General features: G+C 52.9%; 1 protein-coding gene across 4 annotated transcripts in view; it reads left to right on the forward strand.

Moving 5' to 3' along the window:
* LOC131697671 (cadherin EGF LAG seven-pass G-type receptor 3-like) overlaps positions 1-25326 on the forward strand; it is a 46150-nt gene extending 20824 nt beyond the window's left edge. Inside the window, exons 13-35 of one of the 4 annotated variants that reach the window (XM_058988207.1) lie at positions 2243-2384; positions 2884-3004; positions 4703-4886; positions 6820-6921; positions 7750-7844; positions 8117-8326; positions 9059-9227; positions 9327-9476; positions 10031-10211; positions 10718-10885; positions 11226-11352; positions 11492-11698; positions 12716-12890; positions 13472-13584; positions 15004-15083; positions 15386-15512; positions 15921-16052; positions 18013-18152; positions 19125-19225; positions 19543-19716; positions 20580-20774; positions 21557-22370; positions 22986-25326. In XM_058988207.1, the coding sequence (XP_058844190.1) occupies positions 2243-2384; positions 2884-3004; positions 4703-4886; positions 6820-6921; positions 7750-7844; positions 8117-8326; positions 9059-9227; positions 9327-9476; positions 10031-10211; positions 10718-10885; positions 11226-11352; positions 11492-11698; positions 12716-12890; positions 13472-13584; positions 15004-15083; positions 15386-15512; positions 15921-16052; positions 18013-18152; positions 19125-19225; positions 19543-19716; positions 20580-20774; positions 21557-22370; positions 22986-23013 (3935 nt within the window). In that variant the 3' untranslated portion in view covers positions 23014-25326. The remainder of the gene's footprint in view (positions 1-2242; positions 2385-2883; positions 3005-4702; positions 4887-6819; positions 6922-7749; positions 7845-8116; positions 8327-9058; positions 9228-9326; positions 9477-10030; positions 10212-10717; positions 10886-11225; positions 11353-11491; positions 11699-12715; positions 12891-13471; positions 13585-15003; positions 15084-15385; positions 15513-15920; positions 16053-18012; positions 18153-19124; positions 19226-19542; positions 19717-20579; positions 20775-21556; positions 22371-22985) is intronic. The other 3 variants (XM_058988209.1, XM_058988210.1, XM_058988208.1) reach the window with 3 other exon arrangements.
* The last annotated feature ends 1285 nt before the right edge of the window (positions 25327-26611 follow it).

Here is a 26611-nt window from a genome sequence, read left to right on the forward strand (position 1 = left end):
TGAGTGACAGCAGTTAGAACTCTAAGGTAGTGTTTTGAAGTTGAGTGACAGCAGTTAGAACTCTAAGGTAGTGTTTTGAAGTTGAGTGACAGCAGTTAGAACTCTAAGGTAGTGTTTTGAAGTTGAGTGACAGCAGTTAGAACTCTAAGGTAGTGTTTTGAAGTTGAGTGACAGCAGTTAGAACTCTAAGGTAGTGTTTTGAAGTTGAGTGACCGCAGTTAGAACTCTAAGGTAGTGTTTTGAAGTTGAGTGACAGCAGTTAGAACTCTAAGGTAGTGTTTTGAAGTTGAGTGACAGCAGTTAGAACTCTAAGGTAGTGTTTTGAAGTTGAGTGACAGCAGTTAGAACTCTAAGGTAGTGTTTTGAAGTTGAGTGACAGCAGTTACTTGAATGATCTGCAAAGTGTTTAAAATGATTGGAGGGACGCTGGCATGAAACAGAACGTAGTTCCTGAGCGGATTTCTAGTTCTGTGTGCTTCAAATTGAAAATGAAACGATCCCACCCCTTATTTAATAATGCAGTCTCACTGCAGTAACGCTCTTCACAGGCCCTCATTTTTGTTCCAGGATTTGTTTGTCGTTGGTGCCGCTCCCTGTTTCTGGGTCGAGTGGAGATTTCTGGGTAGCTTCCTCTTCTTCAGTTCGTCAGCGGATACCGCCAGCCCATAATTAGCAGCTGGCCTCTTTTTAGCAGCTGTGATGTCAGGATGAGCCCCCAGTCCCCTTCCACTAGCTCGGGGATCAGAGCTCTGCAAATCAACCACCGCAAACCGCCCCAATTAACATAGAAGATCATTAATTACACTCAATTACAGGCCTTTCATTTTCTAATAAACCCAAATTAGCATTTGAAAAATATGCAGCGTGTGGGCAGCTCTGTCCTTGTGAAAATGAGCACCATTCTGTTACATCTGAAGCGTTAATTGGTCTTTAGCAATTAATGAAGTGATAATAATGAGAGTGTTACAGAAGCACTTTGTTAATTGGAATAATATAGAGAGCTGATTACAGCCTGGATGAAGCAGCCACTTATCTGTGTGGCTAATAGAAGAATCCTAACCCTGCCACGGGTTCCACACTGGAAGAGGGAGTCAGAGCAGCCACACAGCAATCGAGAAATCAGCACCTTCAACACTCGATCCTCTCTGTAGAGTGAGCCGTGCTGTACGTGTGGAGCTCTCTGGAGATTCACAGCTCGATCCTCTCTGTAGAGTGAGCCGTGCTGTACGTGTGGAGCTCTCTGGAGATTCACAGCTCGATCCTCTCTGTAGAGTGAGCCGTGCTGTACGTGTGGAGCTCTCTGGAGATTCACAGCTCGATCCTCTCTGTAGAGTGAGCCGTGCTGTACGTGTGGAGCTCTCTGGAGATTCAGAGCTCGATCCTCTCTGTAGAGTGAGCCGTGCTGTACGTGTGGATCTCTCTGGAGATTCAGAGCTCAATCCTCTCTGTAGAGTGAGCCGTGCTGTACGTGTGGAGCTCTCTGGAGATTCACAGCTCGATCCTCTCTGTAGAGTGAGCCGTGCTGTACGTGTGGAGCTCTCTGGAGATTCACAGCTCGATCCTCTCTGTAGAGTGAGCCGTGCTGTACGTGTGGAGCTCTCTGGAGATTCACAGCTCGATCCTCTCTGTAGAGTGAGCCGTGCTGTACGTGTGGAGCTCTCTGGAGATTCACAGCTCGATCCTCTCTGTAGAGTGAGCCGTGCTGTACGTGTGGAGCTCTCTGGAGATTCACAGCTCGATCCTCTCTGTAGAGTGAGCCGTGCTGTACGTGTGGAGCTCTCTGGAGATTCACAGCTCGATCCTCTCTGTAGAGTGAGCCGTGCTGTACGTGTGGAGCTCTCTGGAGATTCACAGCTCGATCCTCACTGTAGAGTGAGCCGTGCTGTACGTGTGGAGCTCTCTGGAGATTCACAGCTCGATCCTCTCTGTAGAGTGAGCCGTGCTGTACGTGTGGATCTCTCTGGAGTAAAGCATTCAACTCTGGCACCCAGTCTCCCTTTGATTGCCAGACAGTCACACTGGAAAGAGTGGAAATCATTCCCCCCACGACGCTAATGAACCAGCTTATACAGATGCCAGCCGCTGTAAGGATAATTCATCGAATGGATCTAACATGCTTTAATGGCAATCAGGTCTCAAATAGGGGAGGCCGCTGGCAGTATAGCCGGTTACACTGTGTGCCTGACTCAGAGAGCTGTTTCACACTGAGCTGCTGCGTGACGCTGTGGCTCCGTGTCCCCAGGTTACTATGGGAAGAGCTGCATGGACGCCTGCCAGCTGAACCCCTGTGAGAATGAGGCTGTCTGCAGGAGGAAACCCAGCAGCTCCCACGGCTACACCTGTGACTGTGGAGACAACCACTTCGGACAGTACTGCCAGCACAGGTGAGCACCCATACAATTCATACTGTACACCTGCCAGCACAGAGGAGCACCCATACAATTCATACTGTACACCTGCCAGCACAGAGGAGCACCCATACAATTCATACTGTACACCTGCCAGCACAGAGGAGCACCCATACAATTCATACTGTACACCTGCCAGCACAGAGGAGCACCCATACAATTCATACTGTACACCTGCCAGCACAGAGGAGCACCCATACAATTCATACTGTACACCTGCCAGCACAGAGGAGCACCCATACAATTCATACTGTACACCTGCCAGCACAGAGGAGCACCCATACAATTCATACTGTACACCTGCCAGCACAGAGGAGCACCCATACAATTCATACTGTACACCTGCCAGCACAGAGGAGCACCCATACAATTCATACTGTACACAAAGCTCCCAGGTAGAGTGTCTCTGCAGCCGGGTCTCAATCGTTGCTGCATTGCCTGCAGGACTAACTGCCTCTCCGCTCTGTCCCTCCAGGATTGACCAGCAGTGCCCCAAGGGCTGGTGGGGGAACCCGACGTGCGGACCCTGCAACTGTGACGTGAGCAAGGGCTTCGACCCAGACTGCAACAAGACCAGCGGACAGTGCCACTGCAAGGTGAGAACGGGGGGGGGGGGGGGGGACTGACAAGACCAGCGGACAGTGCCACTGCAAGGTGAGAACGGGGGGGTTCAGGACTGACAGGACCAGCAGACAGTACCACTGCAAGGTGAGAACGGGGGGGGGGACTAAGATATAATAACTGGGAGAGAGGGGGTTGTGGGGGGGGGGGGGGGGGGGTAGATCTAAGGAATCCAGAATGAGCTGTTGTGGACACATCTTGTAGAAATGAAATCTCTCTCTCTCTCTCTCTCTCTCTCACACATATAATATTAAAGCCACAGTGACAGGCTGTGGTTTGATGGATTGCTGTGTGAAAGTGAGAAAGCTGGTTGAGAGCGAGTCTGAGGTCTCGGGGGAGTCGAGCTGGCTTTTCCCAAGATCCCCGACACCAGGCTGGGATCCTCTCTCAAACTGAACCTGTCAGTTGAAAGGGATTCTCAAAGCTGCAGAAACTGTGGCGCAGCCTGGCTTTGTAACGCTGCTTTGAATTCCAGTCCCAGTCTCTCACTGCTCAGCCACAGCGCTTCTCAATTCAATAGCAAGGCTGCTATTTCACAAGCCCTGTTCAGATACCAGCTTCATGTACAGCAGTGTGCAAATCTATTAGAACACCCCATTGCTTCTGCAGGGCTCTGCAGAGTGCAGAATCACAAGCATGTAAAACAATAAAAACCCCTTTTCATGAAGTGCTGATTATAACTGTGGCACATTCATTTTCAATAGCATTTCTTTATCAATGTGGATATCTACACACAACACACAGTGTTGCAGAATGCAGGTAGCAGCATATCCAGACCCCATTGTGAAGACAGCCTACCTTGATTCATGCGTGGAGATGCTGCCCATGTTATACTTCCATCTCTAGATATGAATGTTTCATCCACATGAGAAGCAGTGGGCTGGTGGGGAGAGTTTGATTACCCACCTCTTCCCTTTGATGTTGAAGGAGAAAACATGGCAGATTCAATGTGAGCATCTTCAGACTCCTCAGAGGATGATTCATAGAAATCAGGATCGTCTTCAGTTTGTGACACGTCCTCGTCCACTTCACTGTCTCTGTCCAGCTCTGAGAACCACTTGCAACGGCTCATCAGAGAGATGCTGCTACTTGCAGAGAAAACGAGCCTCTGGTAACCTCTGCCTTGTAGAGCTTTGTAGAAGCCTTGTTTAGAAACATCTCTCCAGACAGCTGCAGCCATTTCCAGACATCATAATAACAAAAGACCAAGTGAAAGCATTTTATTTTCTTCATGCAGACACAGCTACAGAGATAAATACCTCCCCGAGTCATTCTGTTTGTGTACAAGATCAGCTCGAAAAACAGCAACGTCTCAAAGTGCTTGTTTTCTGTTTGGAACTTCGTGACCCCAACCTAGGAAAAGTCATCAAATATGATATGGAGGGGGAGGGGGAGGGGTGGGGAGTAATATTTAAGTTCAATGGAAACCAGCGTCGGGTTAAATATTGTATTTCCTGCTCTGAGTGTCCTAGTCACGTGTCCTGTCTCTGAGTGTCCTCATCACGTGCCGTGTCTCTGAGTGTCCTCATCACGTGTCCTGTCTATGAGTGTCCTCGTCACGTGTCCTGTCTCTGAGTGTCCTCGTCACGAGTCCTGTCTCTGAGTGTCCTCATCATGTGACCTGTCTCTGAGTGTCCTCATCATGTGACCTGTCTTTATACCTTTGTCTCTAGGAGTTCCATTACCGGCCGGCAGGAAGTGACACGTGCCTGCCATGTGACTGCTATCCGGTGGGTTCCTTGTCCAGGTCCTGTGATCTGGAGACGGGCCGGTGCCTGTGCAGGCCGGGGGTGATCGGGCGGCAGTGTAACGGGTGTGACAGCCCCTTCGCAGAGGTGGCACACAGCGGCTGTGAGGGTGAGGCCAGAGCTCCATACTGAGACCCCAAAACCTGTTCAGTGCTGCAGGGCTCCCACTGAGGAGAACCTCAAACAAACTCCCACTGAGGAGAACCTCAAACAAACTTCCACTGAGGAGAACCTCAAACAAACTCCCATTGAGAACCTCAAACAAACTCCCATTGAGAACCTCAAACAAACTCCCATTGAGAAGAACCTCAAACTCCCATTGAGAAGAACCTCAAACTCCCATTGAGAAGAACCTCAAACAAACTCCCATTGAGAAGAACCTCAAACAAACTCCCACTGAGGAGAACCTCAAACAAACTCCCATTGAGAAGAACCTCAAACAAACTCCCATTGAGAACCTCAAACAAACTCCCATTGAGAACCTCAAACAAACTCCCATTGAGAAGAACCTCAAACTCCCATTGAGAACCTCAAACAAACTCCCATTGAGAACCTTATACAAACTCCCATTGAGGAGAACCTCAAACTCCCATTGAGAACCTCAAACAAACTCCCACTGAGGAGAACCTCAAACAAACTCCCATTGAGAACCTCAAACAAACTCCCATTGAGAACCTCAAACAAACTCCCATTGAGAACCTCAAACAAACTCCCATTGAGAACCTCAAACAAACTCCCACTGAGAACCTCAAACAAACTCCCATTGAGAACCTCAAACAAACTCCCATTGAGAACCTCAAACAAACTCCCATTGAGAAGAACCTCAAACAAACTCCCATTGAGAACCTCAAACAAACTCCCATTGAGAACCTCAAACAAACTCCCATTGAGAACCTTATACAAACTCCCACTGAGGAGAACCTCAAACAAACTCCCATTGAGAAGAACCTCAAACTCCCATTGAGAACCTTATACAAACTCCCATTGAGAACCTCAAACAAACTCACATTGAGGAGAACCTCAAACAAACTCCCACTGAGGAGAACCTCAAACAAACTCCCATTGAGAACCTCAAACAAACTCCCATTGAGAACCTCAAACAAACTCCCATTGAGAACCTCAAACAAACTCCCATTGAGAACCTCAAACAAACTCCCACTGAGGAGAACCTCAAACAAACTCCCATTGAGAACCTCAAACAAACTCCCACTGAGGAGAACCTCAAACAAACTCCCATTGAGAACCTCAAACAAACTCCCACTGAGGAGAACCTCAAACAAACTCCCATTGAGGAGAACCTCAAACAAACTCCCATTGAGAACCTCAAACAAACTCCCACTGAGGAGAACCTCAAACAAACTCCCATTGAGGAGAACCTTATACAAACTCCCATTGAGAACCTCAAACAAACTCCCATTGAGAACCTCAAACAAACTCCCATTGAGAACCTCAAACAAACTCCCATTGAGAACCTCAAACAAACTCCCACTGAGGAGAACCTCAAACAAACTCCCATTGAGGAGAACCTCAAACAAACTCCCATTGAGAACCTCAAACAAACTCCCATTGAGGAGAACCTCAAACAAACTCCCACTGAGAACCTCAAACTAACCCCACTGCAGACAGTTCAGTGTTAACAGCCTGAGTGTCACAGTGTGACAGACACAGCGACTCGGCTCCTGACTGTCCTGCCCCTCTCTCTACAGACAGTTCAGTGTTAACGGTCTGAGTGTCACAGTGTGACACACACAGCGACTCGGCTCCTGACTGTCCTGCCCCTCTCTCTACAGACAGTTCAGTGTTAACGGTCTGAGTGTCACAGTGTGACAGACACAGCGACTCGTCTCCTGACTGTCCTGCCCCTCTCTCTACAGACAGTTCAGTGTTAACGGTCTGTGTGTCACAGTGTGACAGACACAGCGACTCGTCTCCTGACTGTCCTGCCCCTCTCTCTGCAGACAGTTCAGTGTTAACGGTCTGTGTGTCACAGTGTGACAGACACAGCGACTCCGCTCCTGACTGTCCTGCCCCTCTCTCTGCAGTGATCTATGACGGGTGTCCCAGGATCATCACGGCAGGAATCTGGTGGCCCCGCACCAAGTTTGGGCTCCCGGCCGCCGTGCCCTGTCCCAAAGGCTCCCTGGGTAAGTGACACTTTAGAGCCTGAATGTTTCAACGTTTTCCTCGTGCTAAATGTTCAGAAATGTTCAGCACACGTCACCGCTGACGGAGATATGCATGTCAAATACAGAGGCCAGCTGCAGTGTTTATACAGCAGGATGTGTGCTCTGTACATGTACTCAGTAGAAGCCTTTACCATGTACCATGTCTATCACCCTATACAAATAATACTGTACTACTAAATACTGCATGATCACAGCAGTGACTGGCAGCGTCCTGTGTGTCTCTCGTGATCACAGCAGTGACTGGCAGGGTCCTGTGTGTCTCTCGTGATCACAACAGTGACTGGCAGGGTCCTGTGTGTCTCTCGTGATCACAGCAGTGACTGGCAGGGTCCTGTGTGTCTCTCGTGATCACAGCAGTGACTGGCAGGGTCCTGTGTGTCTCTCGTGATCACAGCAGTGACTGGCAGGGTCCTGTGTGTCTCTCGTGATCACAGCAGTGACTGGCAGGGTCCTGTGTGTCTCTCGTGATCACAGCAGTGACTGGCAGGGTCCTGTGTGTCTCTCGTGATCACAGCAGTCACTGGCAGGGTCCTGTGTGTCTCTCATGATCACAGCAGTGACTGGCAGGGTCCTGTGTGTCTCTCATGATCACAGCAGTGACTGGCAGGGTCCTGTGTGTCTCTCATGATCACAGCAGTGACTGGCAGGGTCCTGTGTGTCTCTCATGATCACAGCAGTGACTGGCAGGGTCCTGTGTGTCTCTCATGATCACAGCAGTGACTGGCAGGGTCCTGTGTGTCTCTCATGATCACAGCAGTGACTGGCAGGGTCCTGTGTGTCTCTCAGGTGCTGCAATCCGTCACTGTGATGAGGAGCAAGGCTGGATGGAGCCAGACCTCTTTAACTGCACCTCCCCTCCATTCACGGAGGTGGCTGCTGTGGTAGGTTCCCTGTCACACCCCAGATACCCCTGTGTTGGTGTCCCTGTATTCCTGTCCCTGTGTCCCTGTATTGCTGTCCCTGTCCCAGTCCACGTGTCCCTGTATTGGTGTCCCTGTGTCCCTGTATTGGTGTCCCTGTTCCTGTGTCCCTGTATTGGTGTCCCTGCCCCTGTGTCCCTGTCCCTGTGTCCCTGTATTGGTGTCCCTGTCCCTGTGTCCCTGTCCCTGTGTCCCTGTATTGGTGTCCCTGCTCTGACGGCCCACCTCCCCAGCTGGACAGACTGGAGCGTAACGAGACGGAGCTGAGCACCATCGAGATGAAGAAGCTGGCGCACCAGCTGAGGGACGTGGCGGAGGGGGTGGGACACTACTTCGGGAGCGACCTGCAGATAGCAGAGAGACTGCTGAGCCACCTGCTGGGCTTTGAGTGCAAACAGAGCGGCTTCGGACTGACAGCCACGCAGGACGCACACTTCAACGAGGTGAGGGGGAGAGGAGAGGGAGAGAGGAGAGGAGGGGAGAGGAGAGGGAGGGGGAGAGGAGAGGAGAGGGAGAGGAGAGGAGAGGAGAGGGAGAGGAGAGGGAGGGGGAGAGGAGAGGAGAGGGAGAGGAGAGGAGAGAGGAGAGGGAGAGGAGAAGTGAGGGAGGGGAGAGGAGAGGGAGAGGAGAGGGGAGAGGGAGAGGAGAGGTAAGGGAGTGGAGAGGAGAGGAGAGGGGAGAGGAGAGGAGAGAGAGAGAGAGAGAGAGAGAGAGGAGAGGAGAGGGAGAGGAGAGAGGAGAGGGAGAGGAGAGGTGAGGGAGTGGAGAGGAGAGGAGAGGGGAGAGAGGGGAGAGGGAGAGGGAGAGGAGAGGGGAGAGGGAGAGGGAGAGGGAGGGGGAGGGGGAGAGGGGAGAGAGGAGAGGGAGGGGGAGAGGGAGAGGGAGAGGGAGGGGGAGAGGAGGGGGAGAGGGGAGAGGAGAGGGAGGAGGGAGAGAGGAGAGGAGAGAGGGAGTGTTTGTCAGGTGGTGTGTGTGTCAGTGTGTCTGTGTGTTTGTGAGGTGGTGTGTGTGTGTCTGTGTGTTTGTGAGGTGGGGTGTGTGTGTCAGTGTGTCTGTGTGTTTGTGAGGTGGTGTGTGTGTGTGTCAGTGTGTCTGTGTGTTTGTGAGGTGGTGTGTGTGTGTTTCTGTGTTTCAGTGTTTCCTCTCTCACTGCGCTCCTTGCTTCCTCCTCTCAGAATCTGCTCCGTGCCGGCAGTGCTGCTCTGGGTGCTGGCAATGCGGCGCTGTGGCGCTCGCTGGGCGTGCTGGGGCTCATGAACCGGTTGCAGGAGTACACTGGCACGCTGGCACAGAACATGAAGCAGACCTACCTGAACCCCGTGGGCATTGTGACCCCCAACATCGGTAAGACAAGGACCCCCGAGTCACCCCCCCCCCCACACTGCAGAAGTGTTTGTATTGCCCAGCCCTGAACATGCACTTTGTGATCTCTGTGTCCCGCAGTGCTGACTCTGGACCGACTGCAGAACCACACTCACATCCGCCGGAGATTCCCACGCTACCACAGCAGCCTGTTCCGTGGACAGAGCCTCTGGGACCCCCACACTCACGTGGTGCTGCCCCCCTCTGCCCTCGTACCCCCCAAGCACGCAGGTGAGAGCGAGAGGGAGCGTCCAGTGCTCACTTCAGGGTTCGAGACTCACACTAGCCCCGCACCCAGCCCCGGCTTCACAAGTTTACCACAGTAATGCTACACAGTGATTTAGCAGCTTTCCCTGGTTATACTGTGCATTTACCTCAGGTTACTCTCTTCTCCCATGGTTTTGAATATGCTTTGCCGTACCTCTCTGTGCTTTCCAATACGCTGAGGGGGGTTCTAAGCTGTCAGTAAGACTCAAGAAGCTTCTCATCTCACTTGAATTCCTCTCTGCTCACTGTCCCAGCTTGCCTGTCTGTCACCGGGCTGCAGTCTTGATGCCTTCCAATGTCCTCCCCTGCCGACAGGGGGAGGGAGAGGGAGGTGCTGCTGGCCCGGAATCAGAGCCCACGCGCACGCACACGCACACGCACACGCACACACACACATTGCACACACACACACACACACACTACTCTGAACAATAGCTGACCTGCAGTCCAGCAGGCAGCTGTCTCACTATTAACCCCATCTTGACCTCTCCTGACCTCTCCTGACCTTGTTCCGTCAGCCCCGCCCACATCAGGACCCTCCCCCATCGGCACACTGACCAATGAGACGGCAGAGGTGGCTGTGCCAAAGCGAGCCGCCCCTGAGCCAGAGCCAGCGGTCACCATCGTCATCCTGCTGATCTACCGAACGCTGGGCAGCGCCCTGCCGGCACACTACCACACTGACCGGAGAGGAGTCAGGTACGAAACCTGGGACTGTGTGTGTGAGTGTGAGCGTGCGTGCGTGCTGTCTGTCTGTCTGTCTGTCTGTCTGTCTGTCTGTCTGTCTGTGTGTCTCTGTCTGTCTGTCTGTCTGTCTGTCTGTCTGCCTGCCTGTCTGTCTGTCTGTCTGTCTGTCTGTCTGCCTGCCTGTCTGTCTGTCTGTCTGTCTGTCTGTCTGTCTGTCTGTCTGTGTGTCTGTCTGTCTGTCTGTCTGTCTGTCTGTGTGTCTCTCTGTCTGTCTGTCTGTCTGTCTGTCTGTCTGCTGCCTGCCTGACACATGCCACTCACTCCGGAGAGGATGTTGGCTCAGCTGTGTCTTTCACTGTGTGTCACTGTCTGCCTGTGTGTGTCTACAATGGGGTGAGGTGGGAAGTTCATTCCATTACCCTCTGTCTGCCTGGTCCCTCTGCCTCTGTCTCTGCTGCAACTTAATCCCGGAGTCCTGGAGTCCTGCAGTGCTGCTTCTCACCTCTCTGTCTCGCCAGGCTGCCCAAGAACCCTGTGATGAACTCGCCGGTCCTCAGTGTGTCCGTGTACAACAACCACACGTATGTGCGAGGCGTGCTGGACTCGCCGCTGCTGCTGGAGTTCCAGCTGCTGGAGACGGCCAATCGCAGCAAGCCGCTGTGCGTGCAGTGGAACCACTCAAGCAAGTGAGTGTCCCTTCAAATATGAGTGCATGAGCAGAGCAGAGCAGAAAAAACCAGAGCAGAGAGGAGAAGAGCAGAGCAGAGCAGAGAAGAGAGGAGAAGAGAAGAGCAGAGCAGAGCAGAGCAGAGAGAAGAGAAGAGCAGAGCAGAGCAGAGAGGAGAAGAGCAGAGCAGAGAGGAGAAGAGAAGAGAGGAGAAGAGCAGAGCAGAGCAGAGCAGAGAAGGGCAGAGCAGAGCAGAGAAGAGAAGAAAGGAGAAGAGCAGAGCAGAGCAGAGAGGAGAAGAGAAGAGCAGAGCAGAGCACAGTAAAGCGTTGCACTCACATGTCCCCGTGTCTCTGCAGGGCGGAGCCGGCTGGGTGCTGGGTTGTGAGGGACTGCAGTGTGGTTCACAGGAACACCACCCACGTGCGCTGCCAGTGCTCCCGCCTTGGGACCTTCGGAGTGCTAATGGACAGCTCCCAGAGAGAGGTAACCACACCACACACCCCGCTCACTCTCTCACACCCTGCACACCCCTCTCACACACCCTGCACACTCCTCTCACACACCCTGCACACTCCTCTCACTCTCTCACCCTCTCTCCTCTCTCCTCTCTCCTCTCTCACAGCAGTTGGAAGGTGATCTGGAGACCCTGGCTGTGGTGACGTACTCCTCCCTGTGCGTGTCTCTGCTCGCTCTGCTCCTCACCCTCTCCATCCTCAGCTGCCTCAGCGGACTCAAGTCCAACACACGCAGCATCCACTGCAACATGGCTGCTGCCATCTTCCTGTCCGAGCTCGTCTTCCTGCTCGGGATCAACCAGACCGAGCAGCAGGTGAGAGATTATTCTCGTTACATCGCAGCGTTTTCAGCAAAGTATACATTGTGTCGTGTGTACTAAGAGAAAATGTGTTCATGAAACGAGCCACAGTGTACTCTGTTAAATATGTGCTGCATCTTCTTAGCGAGATCTCTACTGCGAGAGTCACGCGATGTTGTTCAAATAAATAGCTGCATTAGGAGCCTATAAGCCAAATGTATCGTGTGTGTTTCTATTTCCATGAGTCAGGGGTGCGGTGCAGAATTACAGAGCAGCTGCACAGTAATAGAATGGGTGTGTTTCCTATCCCTATACAAAGTCACAGGGAGCTGGGGGTGTTAGGGGCACGTGTGTGCCGTCTCCTGCTCCCCACACGCTGGGGAAACCACAAACGTCATAGAAATGTCTTCTCAGGGCTTGGAAGCACACCCTGCTTTTAGGGGAAAATAGGTATTTGGCTTTTTGCCTCAAATGAGAACAACTCATAAGAACGCACGAGATAAAGAGGACTGGGAAATGCCAGCAACAACTGAGACGGTTTAAAACGTGCTTTCAAAGGGTCTGAACAAACTGATGCCATTGTAAGGGTCTCATTGGCTGCAGCTTTCATGCATCTCATTATAATATCTGAGAACCCTCAGCCTCACTGTCTCCGCCCCCTTTTTGTGAATTTATGCAGGAACGCCCACAATTACATATTCATCTACACTTGAGCCACAAACAGAAACTAAAAAGTCACAAACAGCATTGCACCCGGGACTTCCCACTCGGAAGAGTCTAGAGACTCCAGCGCCAGCAGCGGCGCTTCACTAACCTTCCCCTAGTCTTTTATTCCCTGAAGAGTGGCAGATAGAGCCCTTTGCAATGGGGCCTCCATCACAAGCAGTACATCTCCTGCTTAAATAAATGAGCAGGTCGATGAATAAGTGACTGTCATGTGATTTGAGTGGGACTCTTTCAATTATTACAGTGTGATGTGTGGAGCCTGGCTCCTCAGTGCGACGCTAACCCCTGTGCTGCTGTCTCCTGCAGTTCCTGTGCACCGGCATTGCCATTCTGCTGCACTATTTCTTCATGGCCACGTTCGCATGGCTGTTTGTGGAGGGGCTGCACATCTACCGCATGCAGACGGAGGCGCGCAACATCAACTACGGAGCCATGCGCTTCTACTACTCCATCGGCTGGGGCGTGCCGGCCATCATCACCGGTAACCACAGCCCTGCCGTCTGCTCTCAGCTTTCACAGTCCCAGCACCCTTACAAGAGCTCGCCACGCTGTTCACAAATGAGATCTCTTCCCTTCCCCCCATGCTTTTCCCATGGTTATGTGCTGTGCATCCTCCACATTTCACCCTGCTTTCCCATGGTTAGTAATACGCTTTATTACACTCTGCTGTGCTTTTACTGAGGGAAACGTTTCTAAGGTAAACTCTGCAGCTGACCCCTATATCAGATATGCATATATTTGAATGTGGCTCTGAAGGAATTCCAAAAGGTTGAAAAACTGAGCTGTTAAGATCCCAATTTCAAAAAGTTACAGGTGTGAGTCTTTGTGACGGCTAGTCACTTCAGTACTAATGCTTCATTAAACTTTGAGGACAGCCAGCATTTCTGTGAGTGCAGAGACCTGGTCCCTCAGCGTCTCCCCCTCATTGGTTATTTTAACTCTACCCATTTAGAACTATTTTCCACTGCCACGTTTTCACTCTTCTCTCTCTCCTCTCTCCCTCTCCCCCCCTCTCCCTCTCCCTCTCTCTCTCCCTCTCACCCTCTCTCTCTCTCCTCTCAGGCCTGGCGGTGGGTTTAGACCCTGAAGGTTATGGGAACCCTGATTTCTGCTGGATCTCAGTCCACGACAAGCTGATCTGGAGCTTCGCTGGACCCATCGGCATTGTCATTGTGGTAAAGACCCCCCCTTCCCATCGCATTGTCATTGTGGTAAAGACCCCCCCCTTCCCATCGCATTGTCATTGTGGTAAAGACCCCCCCCTTCCCATCGGCATTGTCATTGTGGTAAAGACCCCCCCCTTCCCATCGCATTGTCATTGTGGTAAAGACCCCCCCCTTCCCATCGCATTGTCATTGTGGTAAAGACCCCCCCCCTTCCCATCGGCATTGTCATTGTGGTAAAGACCCCCCCCTTCCCATCGCATTGTCATTGTGGTAAAGACCCCCCCTTCCCATCGCATTGTCATTGTGGTAAAGACCCCCCCCCCCTCTTTATGGGAGACTTCTCAATGAATCTGCTGGCTTAGACACTCACTTAGAGCCCTATTATCACTTAGTCTATTATTATTAATATTATTATTATTTATTATTTATTTCTTAGCAGACGTCCTTATCCAGGGCGACTTACAATTGTTACAAGATATCACATTATACATTATTTCACATTATACAGATATCACATTATTTTACATACAATTACCCATTTATACAGTTGGGTTTTTACTGGAGCAATCTAGGTAAAGTACCTTGCTCAAGGGTACAACAGCAGTGTCCCCCACTGGGGATTGAACCCACAACCCTTCGGTCAAGAGTCCAGAGCCCTAACCACTACTCCACAACGCTGAAGTGATCAGCAGCCAGGAGTTTGATCAGCTCACACACTCAGGAGTTTGATCAGGTCACACACTCAGGAGTTTGATCAGGTCACACACTCAGGAGTTTGATCAGGACACACACTCAGGAGTTTGATCAGGTCACACACTCAGGAGTTTGATCAGCTCACACACTCAGGAGTTTGATCAGGTCACACACTCAGGAGTTTGATCAGGTCACACACTCAGGAGTTTGATCAGCTCACACACTCAGGAGTTTGATCAGGTCACACACTCAGGAGTTTGATCAGGTCACACACTCAGGAGTTTGATCAGCTCACACACTCAGGAGTTTGATCAGGTCACACACTCAGGAGTTTGATCAGCTCACACACTCAGGAGTTTAATCAGGTCACACACTCAGGAGTTTGATCAGCTCACACACTCAGGAGTTTGATCAGGTCACACACTCAGGAGTTTGATCAGGTCACACACTCAGGAGTTTGATCAGGTCACACACTCAGGAGTTTGATCAGGTCACACACTCAGGAGTTTGATCAGGTCACACACTCAGGAGTTTGATCAGGTCACACACTCAGGAGTTTGATCAGGTCACACACTCAGGAGTTTGATCAGGTCACACACTCAGGAGTTTGATCAGGTCACACACTCAGGAGTTTGATCAGTTGATGAGGGTTTGAACCTGGCTGAGCCCCTCTCTCCCCTCTCTCTCTCTCTCTCTCTCTCTCTCTCTCTCTCTCTCTCTCTTCTCTTCTTCCAGATGAATGGAGGGATGTTCCTCATCGTAGCGCGCATGTCCTGCAGCCCCACGCAGAAAGAGACAAAGAAACAATCCGTGGTGTGAGTACAGGGACTGGGAGGGACTGGAGAGGAACTGGAGAGGGACTGGGAGGGACTGGAGAGGGACTGGGAGGAACTGGGAGGGACTGGGAGGGACTGGAGAGGAACTGGAGAGGGACTGGGAGGGACTGGGAGGGAGTGGAGAGGGATGGAGGGAGGGAGGGAGGGAGGGAGGGAGGGAGCGTAGTCGGGGTTAGAGCTGAGGGATTCGAGGGAGGCAGTTTCAGTAATTGTTACTTTCTACTTTTGTCTCTCATTTCATCTGCTCTGTCGTTTCTCTGTCTCTCTCTCTCTCTCTGCAGCGTGACAGTGCGCAATGCCTTTATTCTGTTGCTCCTGGCCAGCTCTACCTGGTTGTTCGGTCTGATGGCCGTCAATAACAGTGTCCTGGCCTTTCACTACCTCTACACTGTGCTCTGCTGCCTGCAGGTATCGCCCTCCTCTCTCCCAGCCAGCCTGTGTGTGTGTCTGTCTGTGTGTGTCTGTGTGTCTGACCTGTGTGTGTCTGCGTGTCTGACCTGTGTGTGTCTGTCTGTCTGTGTGTGTGTCTGTCTGTGTGTGTGTCTGTGTGTCTTACCTGTGTGTGTCCGTCTGTCTGTGTGTCTGACAAGGAAGGAGCCTCTGTTGTTAGATACAATGTTTAGCTAACAAGTTCTGAACTCTCTCCCCTCCTCTCCCGTCCCTTCCTGCCCTCTCTCCCCGTCCCTTCCTGCCTCCTCTCCCCACCCCTTCCTGCCCTCTCTCCCCGTCCCTTCCTGCCTCCTCTCCCCACCCCTTCCTGCCCTCTCTCCCCATCCCTTCCTGCCGCCTCTCTCCACCCCTTCCTGCCCCCCGCAGGGTCTGGCTGTGCTGCTGGTGTTCTGCCTGCTGAACTCGGAGGTGCAGGAGGCCTGGAAGCTGGCCTGTCTGGGCAAGAAGAGCCCCGGAGAGGAATCCACACGACCAGAGAGACCACCACAGCAAATCACAGTGAGCACTGAGACACACAGACAGGCAGAGAGACCACCGCAGCAAATCACAGTGAGCACTGAGACACACAGACAGGCAGAGAGACCACCGCAGCAAATCACAGTGAGCACTGAGACACACAGACAGGCAGAGAGACCACCGCAGCAAATCACAGTGAGCACTGAGACACACAGACAGGCAGAGAGACCACCGCAGCAAATCACAGTGAGCACTGAGACACACAGACAGGCAGAGAGACCACCGCAGCAAATCACAGTGAGCACTGAGACACACAGACAGGCAGAGAGACCACCACAGCAAATCACAGTGAGCACTGAGACACACAGACAGGCAGAGAGACCACCGCAGCAAATCACAGTGAGCACTGAGACACACAGACAGGCAGAGAGACCACCGCAGCAAACTGATTCACAAATAAGAGTATCAAATCAAATCAAATCAAATTTTATTTATAAAGCGCCATTCACACCAAAGGCATCTCAAGACAGAACAGAACAACAATTCAGAATGAAATCCAGTCCCAAAAACACTACAATATACAGGAAAGCACACTAGCATAGAAAGGCCAATGTATAGAAGTAAGACTCAAGTCTAGATTTAAAAGCTGTAAAAGCCTCCCTAACAAAGACAGGAAGGGCATTCCATCCCTGTGGTGCTCTGTGTGAGAAAGCCTTTCTACCCGTTTGAATTGTACTCCCCCTCGGGACTCTCAGAACACCTGCGTCCTGTGATGTGAGTCAGTGACGGGGTACATATGGGGGGACTCTCAGAACACCTGCACCCTGTGATGTGAGTCAGTGACGGGGTACATGTGGGGGGACTCTCAGAACACCTGCGTCCTGTGATGTGAGTCAGTGACGGGGTACATGTGGGGGGACTCTCAGAACACCTGCGTGCTGTGATGTGAGTCAGTGACGGGGTACATGTGGGGGGACTCTCAGAACACCTGCGTCCTGTGATGTGAGTCAGTGACGGGGTACATATGGGAGGACTCTCAGAACACCTGCGTCCTGTGATGTGAGTCAGTGACGGGGTACATGTGGGGGGACTCTCAGAACACCTGCGTCCTGTGATGTGAGTCAGTGACGGGGTACATGTGGGGGGACTCTCAGAACACCTGCGTCCTGTGATGTGAGTCAGTGACGGGGTACATATGGGGGGACTCTCAGAACACCTGCGTGCTGTGATGTGAGTCAGTGACGGGGTACATATGGGAGGACTCTCAGAACACCTGCGTCCTGTGATGTGAGTCAGTGACGGGGTACATATGGGGGGACTCTCAGAACACCTGCGTGCTGTGATGTGAGTCAGTGACGGGGTACATATGGGGGGACTCTCAGAACACCTGCGTGCTGTGATGTGAGTCAGTGACGGGGTACATATGGGAGGACTCTCAGAACACCTGCGTCCTGTGATGTGAGTCAGTGACGGGGTACATATGGGGGGACTCTCAGAACACCTGCGTCCTGTGATGTGAGTCAGTGACGGGGTACATATGGGGGGACTCTCAGAACACCTGCGTCCTGTGATGTGAGTCAGTGACGGGGTACATATGGGGGGACTCTCAGAACACCTGCGTGCTGTGATGTGAGTCAGTGACGGGGTACATATGGGGGGACTCTCAGAACACCTGCGTCCTGTGATGTGAGTCAGTGACGGGGTACATATGGGGGGACTCTCAGAACACCTGCGTGCTGTGATGTGAGTCAGTGACGGGGTACATATGGGGGGACTCTCAGAACACCTGCACCCTGTGATGTGAGTCAGTGACGGGGTACATATGGGGGGGACTCTCAGAACACCTGCGTCCTGTGATGTGAGTCAGTGACGGGGTACATATTGGGGGAGTAACTCTTCTGAATAAATGGGTGCCAGGCTGGATTTTAGCCTGCATTCCTGCGTGCGTGCCTGCGTGCTCTTGTCCCCTGTGTCACCGTGTCCTCTCTGTCTGTCCCCTCAGGGTCCCAACCCCTACAACAACACATCCCTGCTTGAGGAGAGCGGACTGCATCGCATCACCCTGGGAGCCTCGAGCATCTCCTCCGTGAACAGTGTGCGCTCAGCACACACACACTCCAGCCAGAGAGCTGGGTACCTGAGGTGAGAGAGAGGGGAGAGGGGCTCTCACACAGAGAGGAGGGGAGAGGGGCTCTCAGACAGAGAGGAGGGGAGAGGGGCTCTCACACAGAGAGGAGGGGAGAGGGGCTCTCAGACAGAGAGGAGGGGAGAGGGGCTCTCAGACAGAGAGGAGGGGAGAGGGGCTCTCAGACAGAGAGGAGGAGAGAGGGGATCTCAGACAGAGAGGAGGGGAGAGGGGCTCTCACACAGAGAGGAGGGGAGAGGGGCTCTCAGACAGAGAGGAGGGGAGAGGGGCTCTCAGACAGAGAGGAGGGGAGAGGGGCTCTCAGACAGAGAGGAGGGGAGAGGGGATCTCAGACAGAGAGGAGGGGAGAGGGGCTCTCAGACAGAGAGGAGGGGAGAGGGGCTCTCAGACAGAGAGGAGGGGAGAGGGGCTCTCACACAGAGAGGAGGGGAGAGAGGCTCTCAGACAGAGAGGAGGAGAGAGGGGATCTCAGACAGAGAGGAGGGGAGAGGGGCTCTCAGACAGAGAGGAGGGGAGAGGGGCTCTCAGACAGAGAGGAGGAGAGAGGGGATCTCAGACAGAGAGGAGGGGAGAGGGGCTCTCAGACAGAGAGGAGGGGAGAGGGGCTCTCAGACAGAGAGGAGGGGAGGGGCTCTCAGACAGAGAGGAGGGGAGAGGGGCTCTCAGACAGAGAGGAGGGGAGGGGCTCTCAGACAGAGAGGAGGAGAGAGGGGATCTCAGACAGAGAGGAGGGGAGAGGGGCTCTCAGACAGAGAGGAGGGGAGAGGGGCTCTCAGACAGAGAGGAGGGGAGAGGGGCTCTCACACAGAGAGGAGGGGAGAGGGGCTCTCAGACAGAGAGGGTGTCTGATTATTGGTCTTGCTTGTCTGATGGATCTGAGGTCAGTGTGGACCCTGCTGTGCACAGACGTCAGTAGATGTGAAGGTACAGAGAGCGCTCACAGTAACAAGCTGCTGTCTCCCCTGCAGAGAGACCCTGCTGGCTCGGCAGGGCTGCGCGCTGGAGCACAACATGCTGGGACCCACCGGAGCCACGGACCTGGACGTGGCCATGTTCCACCGGGACGGAGGTGAGGCTGCGCCACGGGAGCACCCGAAACACACTGCGGGGTTCTATTGAAAAGCAGTCACTTTCTCTAGAGAGAGCTTAAGCATTCTGGTAAGCGTGTGGCTGAGGTACTGTGCAGACCTGAGCAGGCTGAAGCATAGGCCAGTGGAATAAGGTATTGTGAGAGCTGGGAAAGCATGTTTAAAAACATGCCAGGCAGGGTAAGCTGTGGCCGATGCAGAGTATAACCATGGGAAAGGCATGGGGGGGCGCTCAGAATGAGCGAGTGAATTTAGCATGGGAAAGATTTGTAAGATGAAGCGTATCTAACCACCCCAGGAGACGACTCGGACTCGGACTCAGACCTGTCCCTTGAGGAGGAGCGCAGTCTGTCCATCCCGTCCTCCGAGAGCGAAGACAACGTGCGTCTCCGCGGGAGGATCCAGCGCCGATTCAAACGCACCAACCAGAGCGAGCGCCTGCTCACTGACCCCGCCCACAGCACAGCCAAAGGTGACTCCCGCTCCCGCCTCTCTCACAATCCCCTCCCACTGCATGAAAGACACACCCCCTCCCACAGACCACACCCCCTCACTGCAGTCTGACCAGGGGAACTGGGAGCCCGCTGGAACCAGCGAGGACTGTACTGGGAAAGGGTGCTCCGGACCAGCTAGTGTGAGTGTGTGTGTGAGTGTGTGTGTGTGTGTGTGTGTGTGTGTGTATCAGTGTGTGAGTGTGTGTGTGTGTGTGTGTATCAGTGTGTGAGTGTGTGTGTGTGTGTGTGTGTGTGTGTGTGTGTATCAGTGTGTGAGTGTGTGTGTGAGTGTGTGTGTGTGTGTGTGTGTGTGTGTGTGTATCAGTGTGTGTATCTGTGTGTGTGTGTGTATCAGTGTGTGAGTGTGTGTGTGTGTGTGTGTGTGTATCAGTGTGTGTATCTGTGTGTGTGTGTGTATCAGTGTGTGAGTGTGTGTGTGTGTGTATCAGTGTGTGTATCTGTGTGTGTGTGTGTATCAGTGTGTGAGTGTGTGTGTGTGTGTGTGTATCAGTGTGTGTGTGTGTGTGTGTGTGTATCAGTGTGTGTATCTGTGTGTGTGTGTGTATCAGTGTGTGAGTGTGTGTGTGTGTGTGTGTGTGTATCAGTGTGTGTATCTGTGTGTGTGTGTGTATCAGTGTGTGAGTGTGTGTGTGTGTGTATCAGTGTGTGAGTGTGTGTGTGTGTGTGTATCAGTGTGTGTGTGTGAGTGTGAGTGTGAGTGTGTGTGTGTGTGTGTGTGTGTGAGTGTGTGTGTGTGTGAGTGTGAGTGTGAGTGTGTGTGAGTCGCATGCTGTGTCTGTGTGATTGATGGTGTGATTGAGCATCTCTGTCTGTCTTGCAGATCTGGACGGCAATGATCTGCTCTCCTATTGGCCGGCTCTGGGGGAGTGTGAGGTGCACTCACTGCACAAGTGGGGCTCTGAGCGCCGGCTGGGCGTCGACATCAGCAAAGACATGGCCAATAACAACCAGCTCGAACCGTCTCTGACCAGCGGGGACGAGAACAGCCTGACCCAGCCACACAGGCACCGCAAAGGTGAATCACACAAACAGCCTGGCAGCCTCCTTCCACCCTGCACCCTGCACCCTGAACCCTGTACACTGCACCCTGCACCCTGAACCCTGAACACTGCACCCTGAACCCTGCACACTGCACCCTGAACCCTGCACCCTGCACCCTGAACCCTGTACACTGCACCCTGCATCCTGAACCCTGCACCCTGCACCCTGAACCCTGCATCCTGCACCCTGAACCCTGCACCCTGCACCCTGCACCCTGAACACTGCACACTGAACCCTGAACCCTGCACCCTGAACCCTGCACACTGCACCCTGCACCCTGCACCCTGAACCCTGCATCCTGCACCCTGAACCCTGCACCCTGAACCCTGAACCCTGCACACTGCACCCTGCACCCTGCACCCTGAACACTGCACACTGAACCCTGAACCCTGCACCCTGAACCCTGCACACTGCACCCTGCACCCTGCACCCTGAACCCTGCATCCTGCACCCTGAACCCTGCACCCTGCACCCTGCACCTGAACCCTACACCTGCACCCTGCACCCTGCACACTGCACCCTGCACCCTGCACCCTGCACCTACACCCTGCACCTGCACCCTGAACCCTGCACCCTGAACCCTGAACCCTGCACCCTGAACCCTGCACACTGCACCCTGCACCCTGCACCCTGAACCCTGCACCCTGCACCCTGCACCCTGCACCCTGCACCCTGAACCTGCACCCTGAACCCTGCACCCTGCACGTCCTCACTGCACACTTGCAGAACTCACACTCTTCCTCTCTCCTCGTGCAGGGATCCTGAAGAACCGCCTCCCCTGTCCTCCGGCCCTGCAGGGCCTGTCGTCGATGGGCCGGGTCCCGAACGAGCTGTCCTGGTACAAGACCTCCACGCTGGGGCACCGGGCCGTGCCAGCGGCCTCGTACGGGCGCATGTACTCTGGGACGGGCAGCCTGTCCCAGCCGGCCAGCCGCTACTCGTCCCGGGAGCAGCTGGACTCCCTAGCACGCCGGCAGCTGTCCCGCGAAGCCCTGAGCCACCGCCATGCCGCCTCCCGCGACTGCCTGGAGGCCGTGCCCAGCAGACACGCCCCGCAGGAGAGCCTGGAGGCAGGGGGCCGGCTCAACAGCACCCTCCCCCGCAGGGGGGGCACCAGAGACCACCTGGAGGCACTGCCTAGCAGAGCACAGCAGCCCTGCAGAGAGTGGCTGAACACGCTGCCGGCCCGCCAGCCCTCCAGAGACCCCTCGCCCCCCCTGCCTGCGCCCTCCAGACATGCATCCCGCGAGCAGCTGGAGCTGCTGTCCCGCTGGCAGGGCTCCCGGGAGAGGCTGGACTGCGTGCCCCCCCGTAGGTACCCGTCCCGAGAGGCGCTGGAGCCCCCGAGCCGCCATCCCTCCACCGAGCAGCTGGACATCCTCTCCTCCATCCTGGCCTCCTTCAGCTCCTCTGTACTTTCCTCCACCTCCTCCTCTGCTCCACAGGCTGCCACCATCACTCCATCCTGCACTGCAGCCGGCCAGACCTCCCCTCCCCCTCCCGCGCCCTGCCCCTCCACACCGCACTCCGCAACCTCACACAACATCTCAGAGCTCTCCCCTGACTCAGAGTAAGTCACTCCTCTATCACCCGCTCCCTCTCTGTCTGTCTCCCTCTCTCCCTTTCCACCTCTCCCCCTCTGTCTCCCTCTCCCTCTGTCTCTCTCTCCCTCTCCCTCTCTACCTCGCCCCCTCTCTGTATCCCTCTCCCTCTGTCTCTCTCTCCCTCTCCACCTCTCTCCCTCTCCACCTCTCTGTCTCCCTCTGTCTCTCCCTCTGTCTCTCTCTCCCTCTCCCTCTCCCCCTCTCCCCCTCTCTGTCTCCCTCCCCCTCTCCCTCCCTCTGATTCATATCTCTCTCAGATTCTCTCTCGTATCTCTCTCTGATTCTCTCTCTCATATCTCTCTTGTTTCTCTCTCTCTGATTCTCTCTCTCGTATCTCTGTGTCTCGTTTCTCTCTCTCTCTGATTCTCTCTCTCATATCTCTGTGTCTCGTTTCTCTCTCTCTGATTCTCTCTCGTATCTCTGTGTCTCGTTTCTCTCTCTGATTCTCTCTCTCATATCTCTGTGTCTCGTTTCTCTCTCTCTCTGATTCTCTCTCTCGTATCTCTGTGTCTCGTTTCTCTCATTCTCTCTCTCTAATTCGCTATCTTGTTTCTCTCTGATTCTCCTCTTCTTTATTTCAGAGTAACAAGAGCTGAAGGGCAATCTTGATGACCCCCCAAAAACATCCCAGAATTCAGTGTGTTTGTGAATCCCGGCTGGCGCAAGCCCCGCCCACTCTGCTGACACACAAGAAGCTAAGGTCAGTGCTGACGGAGCTGTGAATGCTGGGAAGGCGGAGGACTGCCTCTGTGTTTGTCCTTGCTGGGATGGCAGGACCTAGGAGAGCCGGGAGCACACAACACAAATCTTCCATATCACTCATCTCCCACATCTCCAACCAACAGGAGACAGAGAGAAACATGCAACAACAAAACACCAAGACTTTTTTATACATTTTGTATCTTTTTCATCAGAGCAGAAAACAAATATTTCTATGATCTTGTTTTTAAAGCTGCTTTTGTGATGTTGCTGCTGCTGCTGTGTAGAGTTTGAACACTGGGGGCGAGAGAGAGCAGCCCAGGACAGGACAGGAGGGAACCCCTTCTCCACTGCAGTAACAGAGACTGACCACTAGAGGGAGACAGAGAGCATGATTGTAGTGTCCTGATCTCCACTGCAGTAACAGGTTCTGAACACTAGAGGGAGACAGAGAGCGCAGGATTGTATAGCTGAATCTCCACTGCAGTAACAGAGACTGACCACAAGACAGAGACAGAGAGCGCGGGACTGTATAGCTGAAACTCCACTGCAGTAACAGAGACTGACCACTAGAGGGAGACAGAGAGTGCGGGACTGTATAGCTGAATCTCCACTGCAGTAACCGAGACTGACCACAAGATGGAGACAGAGAGCACAGGACTGTATAGCTGAATCTCCACTGCAGTAACCGAGACTGACCACAAGAGGGAGACAGAGAGCACATGACTGTATAGCTGAAATTCCACTGCAGTAACAGAGACTGACCACTAGAGAGAGACAGAGAGCGCGGGACTGTATAGCTGAATCTCCACTGCAGTAACAGAGACTGACCACTAGAGGGAGACAGAGAGAGCATAATTGTAGTGAACTGATCTCCACTGCAGTAACAGAAACTGACCACAAAAGGGAGACAGAGAGCGCAGGACTGTATAGCTGAATCTCCACTGCAGTAACCGAGACTGACCACAAGAGGGAGACAGAGAGCGCAGGACTGTATAGCTGAATCTCCACTGCAGTAACAGAGACTGACTACTAGAGGGAGACAGAGAGCGCGGGACTGTATAGCTGAATCTCCACTGCAGTAACAGAGACTGACCACTAGAGGGAGACAGAGAGAGCATAATTGTAGTGAACTGATCTCCACTGCAGTAACAGAAACTGACCACAAAAGGGAGACAGAGAGCACAGGACTGTATAGCTGAATCTCCACTGCAGTAACCGAGACTGACCACAAGAGGGAGACAGAGAGCACATGACTGTATAGCTGAAATTCCACTGCAGTAACAGAGACTGACCACTAGAGAGAGACAGAGAGCGCGGGACTGTATAGCTGAATCTCCACTGCAGTAACAGAGACTGACCACTAGAGGGAGACAGAGAGAGCATAATTGTAGTGAACTGATCTCCACTGCAGTAACAGAAACTGACCACAAAAGGGAGACAGAGAGCGCAGGACTGTATAGCTGAATCTCCACTGCAGTAACCGAGACTGACCACAAGAGGGAGACAGAGAGCGCAGGACTGTATAGCTGAATCTCCACTGCAGTAACAGAGACTGATTACTAGAGGGAGACAGAGAGCGCGGGACTGTATAGCTGAATCTCCACTGCAGTAACAGAGACTGACCACTAGAGGGAGACAGAGAGAGCATAATTGTAGTGAACTGATCTCCACTGCAGTAACAGAAACTGACCACAAAAGGGAGACAGAGAGCACAGGACTGTATAGCTGAATCTCCACTGCAGTAACCGAGACTGACCACAAGAGGGAGACAGAGAGCACATGACTGTATAGCTGAAATTCCACTGCAGTAACAGAGACTGACCACTAGAGAGAGACAGAGAGCGCGGGACTGTATAGCTGAATCTCCACTGCAGTAACAGAGACTGACCACTAGAGGGAGACAGAGAGAGCATAATTGTAGTGAACTGATCTCCACTGCAGTAACAGAAACTGACCACAAAAGGGAGACAGAGAGCGCAGGACTGTATAGCTGAATCTCCACTGCAGTAACCGAGACTGACCACAAGAGGGAGACAGAGAGCGCAGGACTGTATAGCTGAATCTCCACTGCAGTAACAGAGACTGACTACTAGAGGGAGACAGAGAGCACAGGACTGTATAGCTCAATCTCCACTGCAGTAACAGAGACTGACCACAAGAGGGAGACAGAGAGCACAGGACTGTATAGCTGAATCTCCACTGCAGTAACCGAGACTGACCGCTAGAGGGAGACAGAGAGCGCAGGACTGCAGAACTCGGTCTCTCTGTCCGTCCTGTCCTGTCCTGGACACTGCGTCTGTCTCTTGTACACACATGAAGCCCCCCTGCTCTGAATCACAATCCCACACGCAGTGGCCACGGTGGAAGCAGGGAGGGTTACAGGAAGCAGTGTTGATTTCCATTGAAATGGTTGTGGTTCTGTCTGTTCTTGGGAATATTCAATACAGATCTGGGCTCTATTTATGGGGGTGTTTATTCACAGGTTTATGTGTTTGTATAAAATTAAATGATTGCAAAAGTTTTGTTGCCAAAAAAAGCCCTTTCAAAAGAACCCTTTCCACCACTTGTGTGACTTTACTGTTTACAGAATGATATATTTATTATTTAATTTATTTATTAATTTGATTTATTTATTTATTCATCTGTTTTATTTATTAATTTTATTTATGTATTTATTTATTGTTTTTAATATGTTTCGATTCACTGTCAACTGCTTGAGAGAGAGAGAGAGAGAGAGAGAGAGAGAGAGAGAGAGAGAGAGAGAGAGAGAGAGAGAGAGAGAGAGAGAGAGAGATGTTGTGTTTTCAAATCTGTGGCCAGTTTATGAAATAATACATTTAAAGGAAATGGATGAAACTAAAATATCGCCAAGTTTGGAAATTAAAATGACAAATTGTACACCTGTGTCTGTCTCTGCTTGTTTCTGTTTGAAAATGATTGTCCCACTGCCTCATTCCCTCCCCCCTACCCTGTCTGTCGCTTCACTGAGCGGTCCTGTGACCTGTGACCCTGTCTGTCGCTTCACTGAGCGGTCCTGTGACCTGTGACCCTGTCTGTCGCTTCACTGAGCGGTCCTGTGACCTGTGACCCTGTCTGTCGCTTCACTGAGCGGTCCTGTGACCTGTGACCCTGTCTGTCGCTTCACTGAGCGGTCCTGTGACCTGTGACCCTGTCTGTCGCTTCACTGAGCGGTCCTGTGACCTGTGACCCTGTCTGTCGCTTCACTGAGCGGTCCTGTGACCTGTGACCCTGTCTGTCGCTTCACTGAGTGGTCCTGTGACCTGTGACCCTGTCTATTGCTTCACTGAGCGGTCCTGTGACCTGTGACCCTGTCTATCGCTTCACTGAGCGGTCCTGTGACCTGTGACCCTGTCTATTGCTTCACTGAGCGGTCCTGTGACCCTGTCTATTGCTTCACTGAGCGGTCCTGTGACCTGTGACCCTGTCTATCACTTTACTGAGCAGTCCTGTGACCTGTGACCCTGTCTATTGCTTCACTGAGCGG

This window comes from Acipenser ruthenus, chromosome 16, assembly GCF_902713425.1.
Source record: "Acipenser ruthenus chromosome 16, fAciRut3.2 maternal haplotype, whole genome shotgun sequence".
NCBI lineage: Eukaryota > Metazoa > Chordata > Actinopteri > Acipenseriformes > Acipenseridae > Acipenser > Acipenser ruthenus.